Genomic DNA, 18,790 nt, shown 5'->3' on the forward strand with positions numbered 1-18,790 from the left:
TATTAGAAATATTCGTGTTAGGTAGATTTAGCTTTAGTGAGAATTTGATTTTTATGAATAAGGTTAATATATTGTAAGATTATAATTTTAGCTATTGGTACTTTTTCCAAAAGGGTATATATAATTTAAAATTCGTTTAATGTATTTTTTTGTTAATTACGTAAAGTTTATTATAGTTCTTAGTATTTTTTTTTATCATTATGCATTCCACCCAATGTTTTTTTTAACATGAGGAGGCTTCATGGTATATCTCTGGACGACCAGATCATACGTACTTGCAAATGGTTGAGTTATACTATCATGTGAGATTCAACGACTACTGATGTAGGTTAGATGAGCCGTTAGTTAGTACTTTTGTAGAGAAATAGCGTTCAGAGACACATACTTTTCATATGTCATTTGGAGAGTGCACAATTACGGTACTAGATGTAGCGTACTAGTTTGCCTCCCGATAGATGGAGACTATGTTAGTGAATGTCTGACAAACTTTGAAAAGTATATCGAAAGCGGCTAACTTGCATGGACTTAGTTCGAGAAGCCACTGGGTATGTTACCTCCTATAGACTGTATTGACAAGTTCACTGTAAAGTGTACTTGGATCCAGGATACATTTAGTGAGCTTCCTCAGGATGCACATGAGAATACAGTAAGGGGATATTGCTAAGTTCCTGAACTTGATGACCCACCCCAACTAATTGGACTACTTGTCACTAGATCGTCATCACTATCCTCATCTATCATGGCAGATTCCACATCATCGTCATTCCGCAGTACATCCTCCATGGGATTCGGTTCTCTACCCTCCCCTGGAACTGGGATCATAACATGAGTATCTGCCATCGTAATTGCAAGCTCACCAAAAGATCGATTATCTCCAATTTCTCCATTATTAACGCAGTTGAGGTCAACTACATACGACAGAGATGTCACCAAAACTACTTCTGGTGCAATTACAGGTACAGATGAAGAGGCAACAATAGAAATTAAACTAAATACTTCTAGCATTGCTATATAAATTGAGGAATCCGATTCAATCCTCTTGAACTAGAGACCACGTCTCCAAGCTTGGCCTCATGGATTCTGACCTCAGGAAATTAACAACGACAGTAAAACAAAACTTGCAAATCTTCACTATATATTACAAAGGAGTCGTACTTCGCACCATCTAGGACAACAGAAATCGAAATCCTATAAAATAATTTCTCCACCTGTTTGTGCCATTAACTCTCAATTTTTGGGTTATAGTATTCTGAATCTAAGCAAAACTTGTAGAAGGATTAATAAACACTCTCAATAGATCTTTACCAGTAAATTTTATTCTCTCTCGTATTTTGTTTTTAATCGTCTTTCTGTAGTGCACAAGAACTAAAAAACTATCATCACTAGCCATTATGAGTGCCACTCTTATGAAGAACAACTTTCTAGTTGTATTTATATATAGGCTATACTCGTAACTAAATCGAATTAAGTAAATTCAAAATATTGATTTCGAAATCTTAGCTAGTAATTCGAATTAATTAGATTCGACTTATCTTGGAGCAACAAGTTTAGTAAATCGAAACAAATTGTATCGATTTATCACTGACTACCTTCTTCTATAAATCAAACTCATTTGATTCAATTTACCATTGTTGTGCGTTGTCAAAAGCTTATGGCTAGTAAGTCGAATCTAACTATGTCGATTGACTATGCCAGAAGCATGAAACAGACTAAATCGAATCCACATTAAAAAGGTATAAATCGAATTTAATTAATTTAATTTATATAGAAAATCAAAAGAAACATACATATAACCAAATTCAATTTAAGACATTTACATACTTCACCCTATTTTTTATTTAATCTGTTTTGTTAAGAAATAATTTTTCAATAACCAAGTATCAGTTATTACCAAAATAGTGAACAAATAAATATTAAAGACAGATAAAAAAAATTTAAGAAGGAAATAACGTATTAACAAAAAAAGTTGGTTCCAACATTTTTTATTTTTTTTTCTATTTTTCTACTTTTTCCCCTAAGGGGTAAGGTTTCAATTAGAGTTTAATTCATTAGTAATTGCTCTGGTATTTTTTAAAAGTTAAATGAGAAATTATTCTCTTTGTTAATTATTATTTGATAAGATTGTACCATTTTATATACTTCTAAGTTCTAACAGATAAAATAACCAGGCATTTAATCAAATCTAATACATATTTAAAATTTGAACAAAAATAATTCCTTAAATCACACTAATATATGGAAAAAATAATTTATTCTTTAATTTTTAGATTATTAGATAAATAACTTTTAGTTAATTTTTTATTATTATTATTATTATTATTATTATTATTATTATTATTATTATTGTTTTGGACTTTCCTTCCTTTCTTTAAAATTTTTTCTTGGATTATAATTATAAAAATAATATATATTATTTATATAAAAATTTATCTAAAATAGTTTTTTATAACTAAAAGAAACATAAAATATACATAAAATTCAAATCTCATATCCAACAGAATGGCACAGAAATTAATTTGGTTATGGATAAAAGATTGGTGATAAACTTGTATATGAATGCATGGTGTGTTGTCCACAATTGTAGACCTACGTTGATCAAAAACCTGCAAAATGCATGTAACGTTTTGTAGGTGTTGGAATCAGAAAAATATAGGCCCTGCAAAACACAGGTTGCGATTGGTGAGGGAAGGAAACTAGCAAGCGAAACGTGCCCTGCATGTCGACAGGAGCAGGTGTTGACTAATTTGGGACTGCGCAAAACGCAGGATGCGTTTGTCAGCGCAACAGAGCCAAACGCAGGTTCCGTTTTGCAGGCTCCCTAGCTGCATGCGCGCTACGTGTTCTCGAAGGGTGTTCAGTTTGGTCCTTATAAGCGAAAACCGCAGATGAAAGGGAAGCAAAGTAAAAAACTAGTTACTGAAGCAAAGTGAGAAATAGTTAAAGGAAAGTGAGGAAGTAAGAGTTAACTGGGAAGGAGCTTGCTGAAGAAGAACTGCATAGTATAAGGAAAAAAAATGGTGTGTGACTATACCAAATCAGAAGAATATATTATTGAGTATTTGGATCATCTTCAATTTGTAAGTAATTTTTTTAATATTTAACAATAAATATATCGATTTATTCGAATTTTATTTATTTGTGTTGTAATAAATAGTATTAGGGTTATTAATATTATTATAACTAATATTATGTTGTTATTTATTTCTCATTACGGTTTAATTTTTTTAATACTGTTATTATATTATTATTGTTATTAATAGGCAAATTAATCTCTTGTATTGTTAGTGACATTATTATTATTATTATTGTTATTATTATTATTATTATTATTATTATAATAATAATAATAATAGTGGGTATGTTAATGAGAATAATTTATTAATAATTTTTAATAACAGTAATGTGTAATAATTTATTATTATTTTTTAGTGATTTCTTATTATTTTTTATGATAATAATAATAATAATAATACTGTTAAGTGTTAACAGTAAACGGTTTTTTAATAATGTTTAATTAAAAAAATTATTATGTTTAATACTTTAGTAATGTTTTGTAATAATAATTAATACTGTATGTTAATAATAAACCGTGTAGGTTATAGATAATATAATAAATGGTTATTATTATTGTTATTATTGTTATATTTGAGTAATTATTATTATAATTAGAGTGTTATTATGATTATTTTATAATACTGATTATGATAGTGAGAATAAGTTATTATTAATTTTTAATAATTTATTATTATGTTTTAACATAATAATAATACTGTTTAGTTGTTGTTGCTAATTTTTTTGAACAAATTATTAATCGATATTATTTAGAATTTAATAATGATTATTTTTCTTTTTGCAGCCTATCAGAAATTTATTGCCTAAAAAATTAGATCCGCCAGATACTTTTAATGAGGTAGCTGCAGTGACATTGGCATTGACTGGGTTTCAACACGTTTCGCGAGTAGGCGAAATGAGAGGTCATTCTGTACTACTGAGTGCTTTGGTGGAACGCTGGAGGCCGGAGACTCACACATTTCATCTTCCGGTCGGTGAAGTGACAGTGACATTGGAAGATGTGAGCTATATTCTTGGTCTCCCGATTAATGGGAAGGCCGTTACGAGTAGATCAGATAGCAGCCACCAGTTTTTTGTGGAGAACTGCATTGCGTGTTTTGGTCGGGAGCCCAGTCCGGATGATCACGTGTTCGGGAAGGTTAATATTGCTTGGGTCTGGCGGTGCAGAGACACCGAGCCTTGTGATACGCAGGAGTCTCTCGAGCGATACGTCCGAGCGCACATTTTCTGCGTGCTCGGAACAATTGTGTTTCCGGATAAGTCGACCGTTTGACTGAATTCGAAGTTTCTACCGCTACTTCGGGATTTCCACAGGATTTCAGGGTATAGTTGGGGGGCAGCCAGTCTAGCACACCTATACAGATCGTTGTGTCGTGCCTCACGATACAACTGCAAGGAAATGGATAGCCCACTGATACTACTTTTTGTTTGGGCATGGGAGCGTATGCTGTTCCTGGCACCTTTACCCCGCGATCAACTCGGCGATATTGGTATTCCACTAGCGCGACGGTATTGGCTTTTATCGTTGTTATTATTATTATTATTATTATTATTATTATTATTATTATTATTATTATTTTGTTCTTCTTATTAATATTGTTATTCTGCTTTCATTAGGTGGAGTCATTGGCGCCGACATACGAGATATATAGACGGCCTACTGTGCATTTTAGGCGAGGACTCGATGACATAGAAGTTGACGACATAAGTTGCACCATTAATGTCCAATGTTTTTATTCAGAAGAATAGTTTTTCTAATCAGCCTCTTGGTAACTATTGTGCAGTTTATATGGCGGCCATATATGAGAGTGGGGATTCCGGATGTCCTCGCTCCCCATATGGTTATGTGCTCCACCCAGTCGCCTCTAGTGTCATTCGAGTGCATAGAATGGCACCCGACAGACCGGGTCAGACGATAGTTCGGGATGCAGCAGATACCACCAGGCCCCGCGTTAAGGTCATGATCATTGCAAGCGGTTGACAGGAGCACAGAACCATGACTAGGGACAGATTTACAGTCAATGGGTTAACAGATGGACATTTGACCGCTACAATACATTGCAGCTAGGCGAGGAGATTATTGACTTCCATCCTCTCCCAGTGTACTACGACCGTTACTGCGAGCTATTGCAACGTCGATGGAGGTATGGCGGTCAAAAATAATACCCACACCATCAATGGTAACAACATATCTCTGCAAATTTGTTAGGAAAAACTCCCATGCGTCTGCCGTCTCACCCTCAACTATGGCAAATGCAATAGGCACAATGTTTTGATTCCCATCTTATGCAACCGCTACCAGAAGTGCACCTTTATATTTTTCATACAGGTGCGTGCCATCAACTTGCACCAGTGGCTTGCAGTGTCTAAATACTACAATACACGGATAGAAGCTCCAAAAAATGCGGTGCAGAACTCTTACACCTTGAACCTCCTCAGTCTCACAGTAAACGGGGAGCGTTTTGATTTGAACACGAGACCTTGGCATTTTAACCGTTATTGCTTTCAACCATACTAGCAGAGTCTGGTAAGAAACTTTTCAATCACCGAAAACCTTGGCAACAGCTTTCTGCTTTGCCAACCAAGCCTTGCGGTAACTGACAGTATAGTTGAACCTAGATTGAACTTTTGCAATTACAGACTTCACCTTTATCGAGGGGTCTGATTCGACCAACGGCCTAATGACATTTGCAATTGTGTCCGAATCCAACTTGGCATAATCTTGTGATATCGTTCCCACGGTGCACGTGTGCTTGCCATTGTATCTCTTTATCTTCCAACAAGCTTTCTTTCGAATAAAGCTAGTCTGGATAAGCCAATCGCACCCTGCACCATACCCCTTGCATTTCGCATAGAATGTCTGTGGCTCAGACTCATACACAATGTAATCAACTCCTCTAGAGATAGTGTAGTTTTTTATTGCAGATATCACCGACTCTCCGAACCAAATTCCATTCCAATACTAAACTCGCCATCTTCCGTCGCAGCATTGCCTTCACCTACGACATGCGCACCGCCATCAGTCAGACAAGGCAAATAAAATAAACACTGTAGGAAACTTGAGTTAATAATCATAACATACCCGTATTAGCATACTCAGGAAATTCCGGGTCATGCATGGTTTCGAGATCTAGAGTCCGCATAAAAGATGGAATATTAAATGGGTGCTGGCTTACAATCGCATTCGCTTCATTTTGCACCTCCGGATTGACTGCCAAGTCTCCGTCATCGTTTTCGTCATCAACTTCATAGTTAGCTTCGAACTCCTCTTCACTGTCATTATTATCTTCTTCCCAATCTATATCCTCGAGCTCATCAATATAGCCGACCGCGCTCGACCCTGACTGCTGTTCAAACTCAACGTACAACTCTATCATCGGCACGTGAAATCAGGTTTGTTGATAAATACAGAACATCTGCTGCATATTGGTATCGTCAGTGATGGGCATTAATTGAAATTGTATTAACCCACCAAATACTTGCACAGGACTTCTGTATAAAAGGTTGCTCACCCTTTTCAAAATGTGGCTTTGAATGTTATTACAAAGCCCATTTTGCAACTCGACAAAGCTCATGGTATATGGAATAGCAAATGACAACGGACATTCACAAACAAAAGTCACTTCTTCATGTGTGTTTGGTATAACTTCACCGTTATAATATACTCGCAAATTTGCAATATTTTCTATAACTTCAACCTCACCTATTCCGATTTTTTTGACACACCTAACTGCAAAAAAAAAAAAAAAAAAAACTAAGAACTACAACATATGTATTTGAAAGAAGAGTATGATGAGTAGAATGGGAGTGAGGCCGTTTGCGCGTAGAGTGCTTCGTATTTATAGGCAGGCCTCTCCGTTAAAATATTTTTTCTCAACAAATGCAACCTGCGTTTTTCATTTTTCAAAAAAATAATCTGACAACACAAAAAACACAGCTTGCATTTTGCGTTTCCAAAAAAAAAAAGCTAACACTCAGCACAAAACATAATCTGCGTTTTGAAAAGCCTGCAAAAAAACAAAACGCAGCCCACGTTTGTCCCCTTTCCTAAACAAAAAAAAAAAAACAATAACAGGCCAAAAGTAAAACGCAGATAATGTTTTACACCTGGCATCATAGCAGGAAAAAATTTGTCCATGCATCCATTACATTGAACAACACCAAACTTTGTTCCATATAAAAAAAAAAATGAGCCCAGAATGGCACATTGATAGTTTGATACCGATATATCATATAAAGAAAAAGGTTCTTCAAATAGTATATTAAAAAAGTCTTCTAGAAGTTTGTCGTTGGCTGTTGAAAAATTTTTATTTATTCTATGATATAAATAAATTTTTTCTTTATTATATTGATTTGTAGTTTATTGTTTTCTCTCCTGTTTTCTTTCTTTCTTCATTAAAATTCATTGAAATGATGAAGAAAATCTCTCCAGACAAAATTTACTCCATAAAACATAAAAGAATGCCTCAACAGTTTGATATTCAGACTCTATTGTTATAAATCTGGTTACTTCAACTTCTGGAAACAATGGGACAAGATCATTCTACCTCCACAAAACTGAGATATAAATCACCAGAAAGTGAACAAGTTGCATACTCGACAAATTGAGTATTTCGAATGAAAAGATTTAAAACTCATGCAGATAATATAAATTTTTATCCAGATGGTATGAAATTAAACGAGGCCATTAATTGAAGTCTATCAATGGCACCAAAATAAAATACAAACAAAACTTGTATTGATACATGATACATGTCCAATTAAACTGCTTCCTGTGATCAGCATAAATAGAGTTCTAACCTATACATAATAATAATAATATAATAATAAATACCTTACAATTTACAATTTGTGATGCCTGATATATCTGTTGGGCAATTACACCTCTAACTGCATATTTTATGTACTGCTTTATGCTATACATCTCAAAGTGCAAGAGGCAAAATATTACAACATTATGAACATAAAAACAAGTATCAAATTAGCCACTTGTACATGTGACTAAGATCAGAATGGGAGGGAGTATGAGATTGAGAGAGGGAGGGTGCAGCATATATAATCAAGGGTCAGAGGACTAAAGAATTCTGCATTCTTAAGAGCACAAGAATAAAGAGGCAGCATTTGCCAACAGAGGCAATCAAAATTCAAAACCCATTTGCCTGAAGGAGGAGGCAGGGCACTTCGTGATTGATATTGTGTCATTTTCGGCTGATATCGCAGCGAAATATCTATCCTTCAAGGTAAAAGGACACAATCTGCTCCAGAACTAAGATCCTGGTGGCATGGCATTGTTACAACCTTCTTCCCCCTTGAAGAAAATTTAGGGCCCTGTGATAAAACCAGACAGCTTGTCATTTTTGTGGAGAGAAAAATTGCATCAATTTTTTCATCCATTTTTTGTTTTTCCAGGAAACAGTTAACTGTTTTCTTTTGCAACTATATGAGTCTTTTTTTCTTTTATAGGATCACGGTTAAAAGCTGTACACTCAGTAACTTCTGGTTTGGCTCATTGGGTCGTAGTCATAGATATCACCGGCTTTGACAAACCGGCCCTTCACGCGCCTTCTGACATCAGCCCTAGCCTTACGAGAGGCATACCTTACTCGCTTTTCAAACCTAGAAAGATTACCAAACAAGATGTTAATCACCAATAGAGCTACAAAGCTAACAAGTTTAAACATAAATCAAATTGAACAAATTGGTCAATGGGGATGATAGCTTGGCTTACAAATTTGGCCGATGAATGCTGGGTATTGAAAGAGAAAAAAAAGGAACCCAGGGGGGGGGGGGGGGTTGGGGGTGGGGGTTAAGAAAGGTAAAATGCAAGGTAGACGCGTATCAATAATTTGACTGCGTATTCAGCCAAGAAAAGAAAGCTTGGTTTCTAAAGATCAATAAACTGTACTTAGAAGATAATATGATGACAAGGTGTAGAATTTTCCAAAAGAAAAACAAAAAGGAGGAAGCATAAAAGATGACCAAGTTCCAAAAGGTTTGATTAAGAATTGTTTTTGACCGAGCACAACAACAATGATGAAATTGATCTCAATTCCAACAACTAGGATATCCTTGGTTGCTATTGTTGTTGTAAATTGATGACAGGTAACTAGTGACCTTAAAAATCACATGTCGACACCAGAACAATGCACTGCTAGATGATGGGGTCGATTATTTTCACATCAACTATGCCAGCCATATTGCAGCAACACTGTTGGGATTAGTATAAGTAATGACAGTATGAGTAAAATACTTACTTTCGTGTCTTTTTCTTTTCCTTATAACGCATGACAGCGTTGCTGCGGTTAGCAGATTGCATAGAGCTCTCGGGGCAAGGAGGACACCAGGGAGGCTCTCCCATGAGAAGCATCGAAGAAGCCCCACAGTCTTGATAGTCACCACCACCACCACCACCACCATCTTTAGTTGCACCAGAAAAAGAAATGTTCGATTGGGATTGCCTTCCAGTAAAACAAATAATTGGTTCAGTTTTAGTGCTCATCATCGAATCTGCAGATGCAGCATTGCTGCATGCTGGTTGTGTTGCATTGATTAATCCAGTTGAGCCCTGAAACCATAAGTACAGATATGATAAATAAGTATTAGCACAAAGTAATGCAAAACCATTTAACTCGGATAGTATAAAGGAAACTAGCTACTGTCTACTATATAAAATGATTTCCGTATTGCAAGCATACAAATACTGAACAGCGAAAATCTCATTTACTCCACTTAAATGCATTCACCACATGTGATACAACAGAATATAAGTAAAAGTTCAAATAAAAGAAATGTGATCCATTCTTCTCCAAAAAACAAAGGGAACATGCTCAATTTTATGCTACTTCAGAACTTCCAGACAATTGACATCAAAATCAGCACCATGATCATTTAAATTATCAGTTTGGCTATACCCCAGATTAATTATAAATTATATATTGTATGGTTTACAACATTGAGAAAGGTGAACATTTGTGCTGAAAAAACCAGCAAGCTTAGCACACTTACCAATTTTAAACCACTGGATATTGCATTACATTGTTTAATTAAATGAGACAAATGCTAATGGTTAACCAAATCAGGTACTTGACCAAGAACGTTAAACAAATCAAGATGGTGGAAACACATAGACAAATCCTATTGGGATCGAGTAAAGGCGATAACTCGAAAAGATAGATACGCATGTGAACAAACAACGTGATTTTAGAACTAAATCACACAAATTTCCTGATGAACACAGCCTTGAACTGTATAAAGAAACTGGCCACACACTAAATTTAGTTAATATACATGACTAAATAACAGATAACGATAATAGAATAATCAAGCTCATCAGAAACAAAGGATGACAAGATTTGAGTACCTCAGCAGCAACCGCGCCCTGACAATTGGAGTCCCCAGCACTGGCAGACATTTCCTTTGTCCCAAATAAGCTATCAATTCCACCATTTTCAAAAAGCTCTTCAGAATGACTGAGAGCCACACCAAAAAGTTCCTCATAGTTCTCAAGATCCAGATCCACTTCATCCATGTTGAAATCATCATATAGATTATCATCATCTTCACAGAGTGCAGGAGTTGTTTTCACAGGACAATATAACTGCAGATTCATCAAGACGGATTAAACAAATGATTTGATGAAAAGCTAAACATTACGTCATTCATTTCACTAAAGAATTAGTAAAATCCCATTAAATGGCATTCAATTGCATACAAGATACGGAGAAATTTTATGTCCACAGCATGTATCATTATGCTAATATATTGATACCCAATTGCCTTGTATCAACATGCAACTATCCAAGTCAGTATGTCACCTATCATCGGAATCCATAGAACAAATTTTGGCATAACAATTTCAACACTCGTGAAAGAGAACTCTTAGTAAATTTAAATGCATATTTTAATTAGACTCTGGCTACACAACTACTGCAGTAGCCTAATCTAACCAATGTAAATCCCAAAACCAAAAGGTAGCGTTTGGTGGAGAGACAGAGACGGAAAGACTGAGACTGAGAGACAGAGACTAAGAGACAGGGATTGAAATAAATCTCAGTATTCTGTTTGGTGTAAAATGGGAGACAGGAATTGAAACAAGAATGAAACTCTAATTTAATTTTCACAAAGGGTAAAATTGGAATTAATTAATTGAAATGAAAGTATTTTAGGTATAAAATGTTATTAAAGTTTCAGTCCTACTTTTTGGAGGTACTGAAATATTGAAATACTGAAATTTTAAAGACAGAGAATTTTAGTATCAGTCTCTGAACTAACAAACACAATACTGAGTCTCAGTCTCTGTCTCAGTACCTCAAAACAAACGCTACCTAAGAGCTCACCCTTGGACTTGAAACTTCTTTTAGCATGTTCAGTCATTAAAAAGTCCATCACTTAGCATGGTTAGGACTTTCCCTGTAGTTTTACTATTACTGGAGAGCTTCTATAACGGACCGATATAAATCACTAACAAAGTTAGATGCAGAACCAACTCCCAACAAGCTTGAAATTGCATTCATTATACAGTTGTTAACATGTCCATCAAGTTTATAACATTTCGGCAGCAAAAGTGTAATAGGCTCTACCTTAGGCACGCATGCATTGGAAGGTCCAGGTGGCTGGTCCATGATACGAGGTTCTGAGCTTGACTCAGGCATTGAAGATGTGCCAACCCAAGATTTATCCTTGCCGGGTAGATTGGTCACTTGAGCAGAACTAGAAGCATTCTGGTTTTCTGGAGGAACCCAAGCACTCTTTTCACTGTTCTCACTAATGCTCATTAAACCAAGTTCCTGCTCACATGTTTCACCCATGGCAGGTATATCTGAGAAAAAGGACCATATTGAAGAAAATTCTGCAGCTGAAGGGCAGCCAGAATATAAATTGATTGTTTGCCTCTTATGCCCCGAAGTAGACGGAGTGGTACCATGACCAAGCCAGTCACAGTTCTGACAGAGTGAAATTTTCTCCTCAGCACATCTTATAAAAGCAGGTTGTGAGTTACATCTCTCACATACAAGGGTCCTGGAATGGCGCTTAGAAAGGGCATTAGCAGAATGAACATTCCGATCGCACGACAAACATAAGGATGCAGCATCTGAGCGGCAGTATACCAAGGACCTTTGCTCTCCACAAAAGTCACATAAATAACCCATCTCTTAAACTGACTTTTTTACTTTTTAGCTTGCTCCTTGATCTAGAATAAGAATTCTCCAATTAGTAATTGTCTACAGAAGCTGCAACATCAACTGAAAAACAAAATCCTTTTCTTATTTTCAGACGTCGAAGCTGATCTCAGTTGTACAACCTACAAGCTGCTAAACAATGCAATGAAGGAGGGAAGTTTTAGTTCAGTTTTGGCCAGAAGACAAATAAGTAAGCATTTCCATGCTAACAGAAATAAACTTCGCGAATATACAGAGAAATAAATAACAAAATGGAAATTCCACTACAAATTCAGAATTATGCATAGATGCCATGGATTATGGCTAGTAAATTATGGAAAGTTGCAGCCAATAGCAGACATAAAGACTAAAAGGAAAGTTCAAAGCAATGAATCAAGTATCAGAAAAGGTAAATAATACTTGAAATGGAAACTCCATAGATATTGTCACAGCAGCAAAGAAACTAAACCACTTTCTCAATAAGAATAATAAATTATAAATTTATAATCAACCAAAGTTCTAATACAGTTGAAATATCCTTTTGGAGTTAAGGAACCAAAATTCCGTTTTGATTTCCAAAAAAAAAAAAAGTGAATTTCCTCCATGAAAGAATTCCAGTAGAACTAGAAAATAAACCAAATAAAAGTTAAACTTATTTTTCCAGCATCCTTAAAAGATATCATCTTCCATGGAATGACTAAAAGTAGCAGATCATTATTAACAATACATAAAGGTCAGAAAGTAAAAACAAAACAGAAAAAAAGGGGGCGGGGGGATATGAAGAAGAATACAGAAACAACAAGAACAACAAATCAAATCAAATCCAATCAAAACACAAATATACCATAAAAAGTAAAAAAGAAAAAAAAGGAAGTACTCTTCACATAAGATTCCCTACTTTTCCTTATCTCAAGCTTCACAGAAAAACATGAACTAAAACACACACAGGGGAATCAGCATGAACTTTTAACAGAGAAGAACAGAAAGGAGAAAGAGATCAGAAAGCAAGAAATTACCATACGGAAAGAAAGACAGAGGACAAGATCGGTAAGGAATACCAAAAATTTTATTTTATTTTATTTGCTTTTTCAGAATAAAATATTAAGAAGCAAAAACTGAAAGCAAAGGAAACCCTAGAGAGGGGTAGAAGCAGGACTATTGAAGAGAACAAACACTGACCCCCTTTTTTCTTTCTTTCTTTCTTGTTCTCTCTCTTCTGCTCTGTGCAGATAGATAGGAGGAATAGGTTAGATTGTAGATTAGATATGGAAGGGAGAGAGAGAAAGAGGGGGTTAGGTGTAAGATGAGAAATTGAAATTGAGAATAATGCAATGGGTATGTAGGTATTGTGACATAAGCTAAGCTGATAAAAAGTGCAAAACAAAAGAGTAAAAAACATATAATGCATGTGGGGCCATGTCTTTTTCATAGTGAAAGCAAAAGCTTACTAAGCCTTTCCCCCTTTTCTATTTCTTGGTCCCTCCCCATCACCCAAAAACTAAAAAGAAAAAGGGTCAAATATATATATTATTTTAATTTGAATTAATTTGTTGTGAATTAAAATTTTATTTAAAAATTTATTATTAATTAATAAATTATTATATACACAAAATAAAATTTAAATTTTGTGATATTTATTTAAACAAATAAGTAATTAATCACTTGACTTATCCAAATTAATTAAAGAATTAAATATAAAAATATTAAGTAAATAAATTATTTTTATAACTATATTTTAGCGAAATCTTTTTATTAAACCCACTTAATTTTAGTAGGGTAATATAAAAGAAAAGTGCTGCAATATTTTATAATGTTATTGTTACTATTAGTATATTTATTCATTTTTTAATTGAATTTTTTAATATATTAACTAGGATGTTGTTGAGCTATTATTTGAGTTGAGCAGATCTAGCGTTTATTTTTTGTCCCAAAAGCATCCAAGACTTTTTGATATTGAATAACATAACTTTTTCCCCTCTGCACCCTTTCTCTCTCCTTGCACTTTTTCTTATCTGTGTCCGTGTGAATGTTGTTGTTGGGATTGTTTATTGTGTTTAAATAATAAAAAAATATTATAAATAATAAAAGGGTGTACTGTTAATGGTCATAGGAAGGTTGAACTTGAACCTCTTTCCCCCCCCCCCCCCCCCCCCCCCCCAAAAGTGCATCACATGATGGGTGAGGTGGACAAATAGGGATTTATTTAGTGAACTTTTTCACAATCTGGTTTTCCATTTTCGGTTGGCTTTTTCACGCTTCGGTCTTAGGTGTTCCACTTTATGGGCTTCTTGTCAGTTTCGTGTTCTCACCGCAATCACTTGTTACCTAGTTTACGGAAAATAATATTTCAAAAAAATTTTTGAAAAATTTTTAGTCAGATATTTTAATTTAAAATAAATTTTAATTAATTTTTATATTGAATTATTTATTTATATAAAAAATAATTTATCTAATTTTTATTAAATAATATAAAAAATTGATACATCTAATAAAATAACATATACGGAATAATTTGATCATTAAAATTTATTAAAAATTAAATTATTTGACTAAAATTTTTTTAAAAATCTATTTGAGATATTATTCTGCTTTTAACTTGTACCACTCTTTTATACCCTTTATATTTTTTTGGTGACTTGACGAAGGTTTTATACACTTTATATATATATATATATATATATATATATATATATATATATATATATATATATATATATATAATATGTGTGTTATATATGTTAATAGACAACTTTATAAAGAAAAATTTATCGGATGTTTTTAATACTGAAAAAAAATCTTATTTGAAGTGTGTAAAGAAATTATGTATATGATATTTGTCTTAATTTATTGATTTTAATAATGTGTATACAAAATAATACTTGAAAACAAAAAATATTATAACCATAGACCATAGTTATGCCATAACTAACTGCTGTCTGCTTTCGCTAATGCAACTACTTATTTGACTTATCCATTTCCTAATTTCTTTATTCTCTGATTAGCGAATAAAAATAGTAAAATAATTAAATAAATAATTATTTTTTAATTTTATTATTCTAATACATTTTAATTATTTAATAAATTTAAAAACAGAGAGTAGCTAATATTGCTTAACATGTGATTTGTGTTTCATATGATTTTGAATATTGTTTTGTTATTTTTATATTGCAAGTTGTTTATGTCAGCTTAGTTATATCTTTAAGGATATACTTATTTAGTCCAATCGAGAGGTTAGTAATTCAAGTGGAAATTAAATACTCAACTACTTAACAACTAAAAAAGGTGTACATTTAAGCATAAAATTATTTTATTTTATAAGATCATTTTAAAAAAAAAATTATTCCGTTTAGAGTTCGAAAACATGTTAAAATATTTTTATTTTCAATTTTGTTTATATAATCAATTTATTATATTAAGAGTAATATCTCAAATAGGTTTCTAAAAAATTCACAATCCGACAAATTTATCCACAAAAAAATTTAACTAGGATTTTAGACCTGACTTTTTCATTATACGCCAGATACGTCTCCAGCCCAGTTTGAACCGATTAAGACTAATTGCGACATTTTACGTGTCCATTATAACTAGCTGACGTGCGTGTCTGGTTAAGTGAGACGTGTCACGTGCAGGATAGTTTAGTCTTTGGCCATTCCGAAGTGAACAAATTAGTTTCTAGAGTGGCCAACACTCCATCGTTACATCATCTTCCTCCTCTTCTCCTCTCTCTACCAATCTCCCTCGTCTGGCTCAACATCTTCGCCATTCTCCGCGTCTCCACCAGCACCTTGACATCGCCACCATGGCACGTACCTACCTCATCTTCTCCCTCCTAGACCTCGTAACAAACTCATTCTTCCATCCAATCTGCCTTTACCTTCGCGCGCAGGGCATCACTCACCCTCTCACGCAAGCCTCCCTCGTTGGCACCCTCCTCCACCTCCCTTTCAACTACATCCTCGTCACGCGCCTCCACCTCAGCGTCATCAGTGGTTTCACTGCCTCTGCCGCCTCTAACCTCTCCATCTTCCTCTCCCTCATCAGACGCGTTTGGCTCTCCGGCCTCCACCACCTCACGTGCTCATCCAATCTACTTCCTTTATCTATGTGTTCCCTTCCTCCTTAGGATTCGCAGTCTCCACTCGGGTGGGAAATGAACTTGACATCAACCGCCCGTTTAGAGCTAAGCTCTCTATAGTGGTTTTCGTCTTTCTCGTTGTCATGATGGGCTTCTAAACTAAAGACTAATTTGTGCACTTTGAAACGACATCATTCTGTTCTCATATGATACGATGTCGTTTTGTCCACGTGGCCAGGGACCAAATTGTCCTGCGCATGACACGTCAGTTAGTTAACTGACACATAGGACGTCGTCGTTAGTCTTAACTATTTCAAACTGGGTTAGGGACGTATCTGGTGTATAATAAAAAAAGTCAGGCCCAAAACTTAGTTAAATTTTTTTGGAGACAAATATGTCGGATCGTAAATTTTTTGGAGACCTATTTGGAGTATTACTCTTATATTAATTTATAATAATATTTTTTCTTTTTTTTCATGTTAAAGAAACTCAAGCTAATTAATAATTAAGATCAGCTACTACCACCACCATCATCATCATCATCATCATCATCATCATCATCATCATCATCATCATCATCATCATCATCATCATCATCTGCGACAGAATTAAAAAACACTAAAAAAACAAAAGCAAAAGATAATTACAAGAAAAACAACATGTATATAAATAATTACTTACTTGCAAAGTTATAGAAAATGGATATAATTATTCAAACTAACTCGTCTCCTCCCGTTCCACCCCAATTGGAAACGATTTTTTCAATTGCCAACCAGATTCGGGCGGAATTTACATAAAATCCTTTTGTTTCAGTTTGGTTATGGAGGCGGTATGGGTATTAAACATCCCGCCTCTCCTAGCCTCGAATATATATATATATATATATATATATATATATATATTAAAAAGTAAAAATTTAAAACCCTAATCTCCTAACCCTAACTAAGTAACCGTAAATAAAAAAGTGCCCTATTGAGCTAAGATTTTAAATAAAGGTGCTCTACTAAGATTTTGTGTAGCAAATTGTTATTAAATTTTCTGTAAGTAATTCTCACTATTAATCAATAATTACAGTACCTGTTGCTTCTCAGGGGTTAGAAGGTGTGGGAAAAAGATCAAATTGTTGAATTTGGTGAGGAGGATATAAAGGAATGATTGGAAAAAGTGTGCTAGAAATTTAGTAGAAAAATTGATGGTAGATCATAAGTAAAGGCTACTTTGTGCTTGATTTGGAGATAGCCTAAAGGCTTCAAAGTTCTTAATCATGGCAGCAATGTGTTTCAATTCTTCTTTGGAAATGAGATTGAGATTATTAGGATTGAGAATGATGCTCCGTGGCTATTCAAAAATTATATTCTCGACCTAAAAAAGTAAAAAGGAGAAGAGTCAATTTAAGAGACAAAATTCTTGCAAGTGCCTATATGGATTCAATTGTGGGAGTTACCGGAGCATTGTAAAATGAAGGCATTAGGCAGAAAGGTTGGAAAGGTGATGAGAAAGGATCTAGATGTTGATTTGTTTTCCTTGAGGGGAATAGAAGAGCAAATACTGAAAGTTCATATTAGACTAAATGTCACGAAACCATTGAAGAGATCAATGAAGATTGTAGGAGGTGATAAAAAGGTGATAGAACTACAGATCAAATACAAAAGAATAGGAAACTTCTATTACTACTGTGAATTTTTAGGGCATGAAGTCTAAGGATGCAGTAAATTCATTGAAGATTTAGTGTCAGGGAGGCCATAAAGGAGAAATGGGGACCTTGGATCCAAGCTGAGCAATTCGAAAGGAGGGTCAGCACACAAAAGGAGAACCGGAACCCAAATTTTGATCAGTAATTAGAGAAAAAGAATTGGTGAGACAGACATCCAACTCCCTTAAGTTTGATCAAGAGTTTTGCTAGTCTGTCGGTTCGTGAGACTACCACACAAAAGAGTGAGGATGGTAATGAAGTGGAGAGTGAGACAAGGAAGGAGAAAGGGGAATTCTAATTCTTGCTAATTAGCCATTTTAGGGAGAGCTACATAATTCTGATAAGGCAAGGTAGATGGAGCATGTGGAAGAAAACTCAGGGTAGAATTTTAATTCAGAAGAATATTCACTCTAAGAAAAACATTGAGTACCGTCGAAATTATCATAAAAAACAATAAAATCCGATGGTAAATTAATTACTGACGAATTTACCATCGGAAAGAATCCAACGGTATAAACTTCGCTGATAAACAGTTACCGTTAGATTTTATGATGGATTACTTGCCCAAAAAACTATTTGGTTATCGGCAAATTTTTTCGACGGTAATGTTGGCGCCACAATATCTTTTTTCTTGCACTGTTACCGTCGGATTATGCCCTTGGTAAATCTGACGATAATGTCAATTTTTTTAAAAAAATATTGTGACGCAATTTGTTTAAAATTTTTCCTTTTTAATTTTAATTTTTTATTTATATTTATTTTTCACACAATTAGTGGTCAAATTATAAATAA

General features: G+C 34.4%; 1 protein-coding gene across 5 annotated transcripts; it reads right to left on the reverse strand.

The window, feature by feature from the left end:
- Nucleotides 1-7,788: 7,788 nt before the first annotated feature.
- LOC130941804 (zinc finger protein CONSTANS-LIKE 9-like) lies at nt 7,789-13,565 on the reverse strand. 5 transcript variants are annotated; one of them, XM_057870400.1, is made up of 6 exons: nt 13,247-13,553; nt 11,652-12,380; nt 10,433-10,669; nt 9,327-9,637; nt 8,557-8,688; nt 7,789-8,400 (listed from the first exon to the last, which is right to left on the reverse strand). In XM_057870400.1, the coding sequence occupies exons 2-5, from the start codon at nt 12,219-12,221 to the stop codon at nt 8,559-8,561; spliced, it is 1,248 nt and encodes a 415-aa protein (XP_057726383.1). In that variant the 5' UTR covers nt 12,222-12,380; nt 13,247-13,553; the 3' UTR covers nt 7,789-8,400; nt 8,557-8,558. The 5 variants fall into 5 exon arrangements, with proteins under 5 accessions (XP_057726383.1, XP_057726384.1, XP_057726385.1 ...); XM_057870401.1 differs by having other exon boundaries at nt 7,789-8,688; nt 13,410-13,565; XM_057870402.1 differs by having other exon boundaries at nt 7,789-8,688; nt 11,652-12,383; nt 13,410-13,559.
- Nucleotides 13,566-18,790: the final 5,225 nt, after the last annotated feature.

This window comes from Arachis stenosperma, chromosome 7 (genome assembly GCF_014773155.1).
Source record: "Arachis stenosperma cultivar V10309 chromosome 7, arast.V10309.gnm1.PFL2, whole genome shotgun sequence".
In the NCBI taxonomy this organism is placed as follows: Eukaryota; Viridiplantae; Streptophyta; class Magnoliopsida; order Fabales; family Fabaceae; genus Arachis; species Arachis stenosperma.

What these genes read in the sequence shown, in the direction of transcription:
- LOC130941804 (XM_057870401.1), bottom strand. Translation starts at nt 12,221, where the DNA reads ATGGGTTATTTATGTGACTTTTGTGGAGAGCAAAGGTCCTTGGTATAC. An exon ending in AGGGCGCGGTTGCTGCTGAG is followed by an intron (nt 9,638 to 10,432) that starts GTACTCAAATCT and finishes TTATGGTTTCAG; the next exon opens with GGCTCAACTGGATTAATCAA. An exon ending in GAAAAGAAAAAGACACGAAA is followed by an intron (nt 8,689 to 9,326) that starts GTAAGTATTTTA and finishes TAATCTTTCTAG; the next exon opens with GTTTGAAAAGCGAGTAAGGT.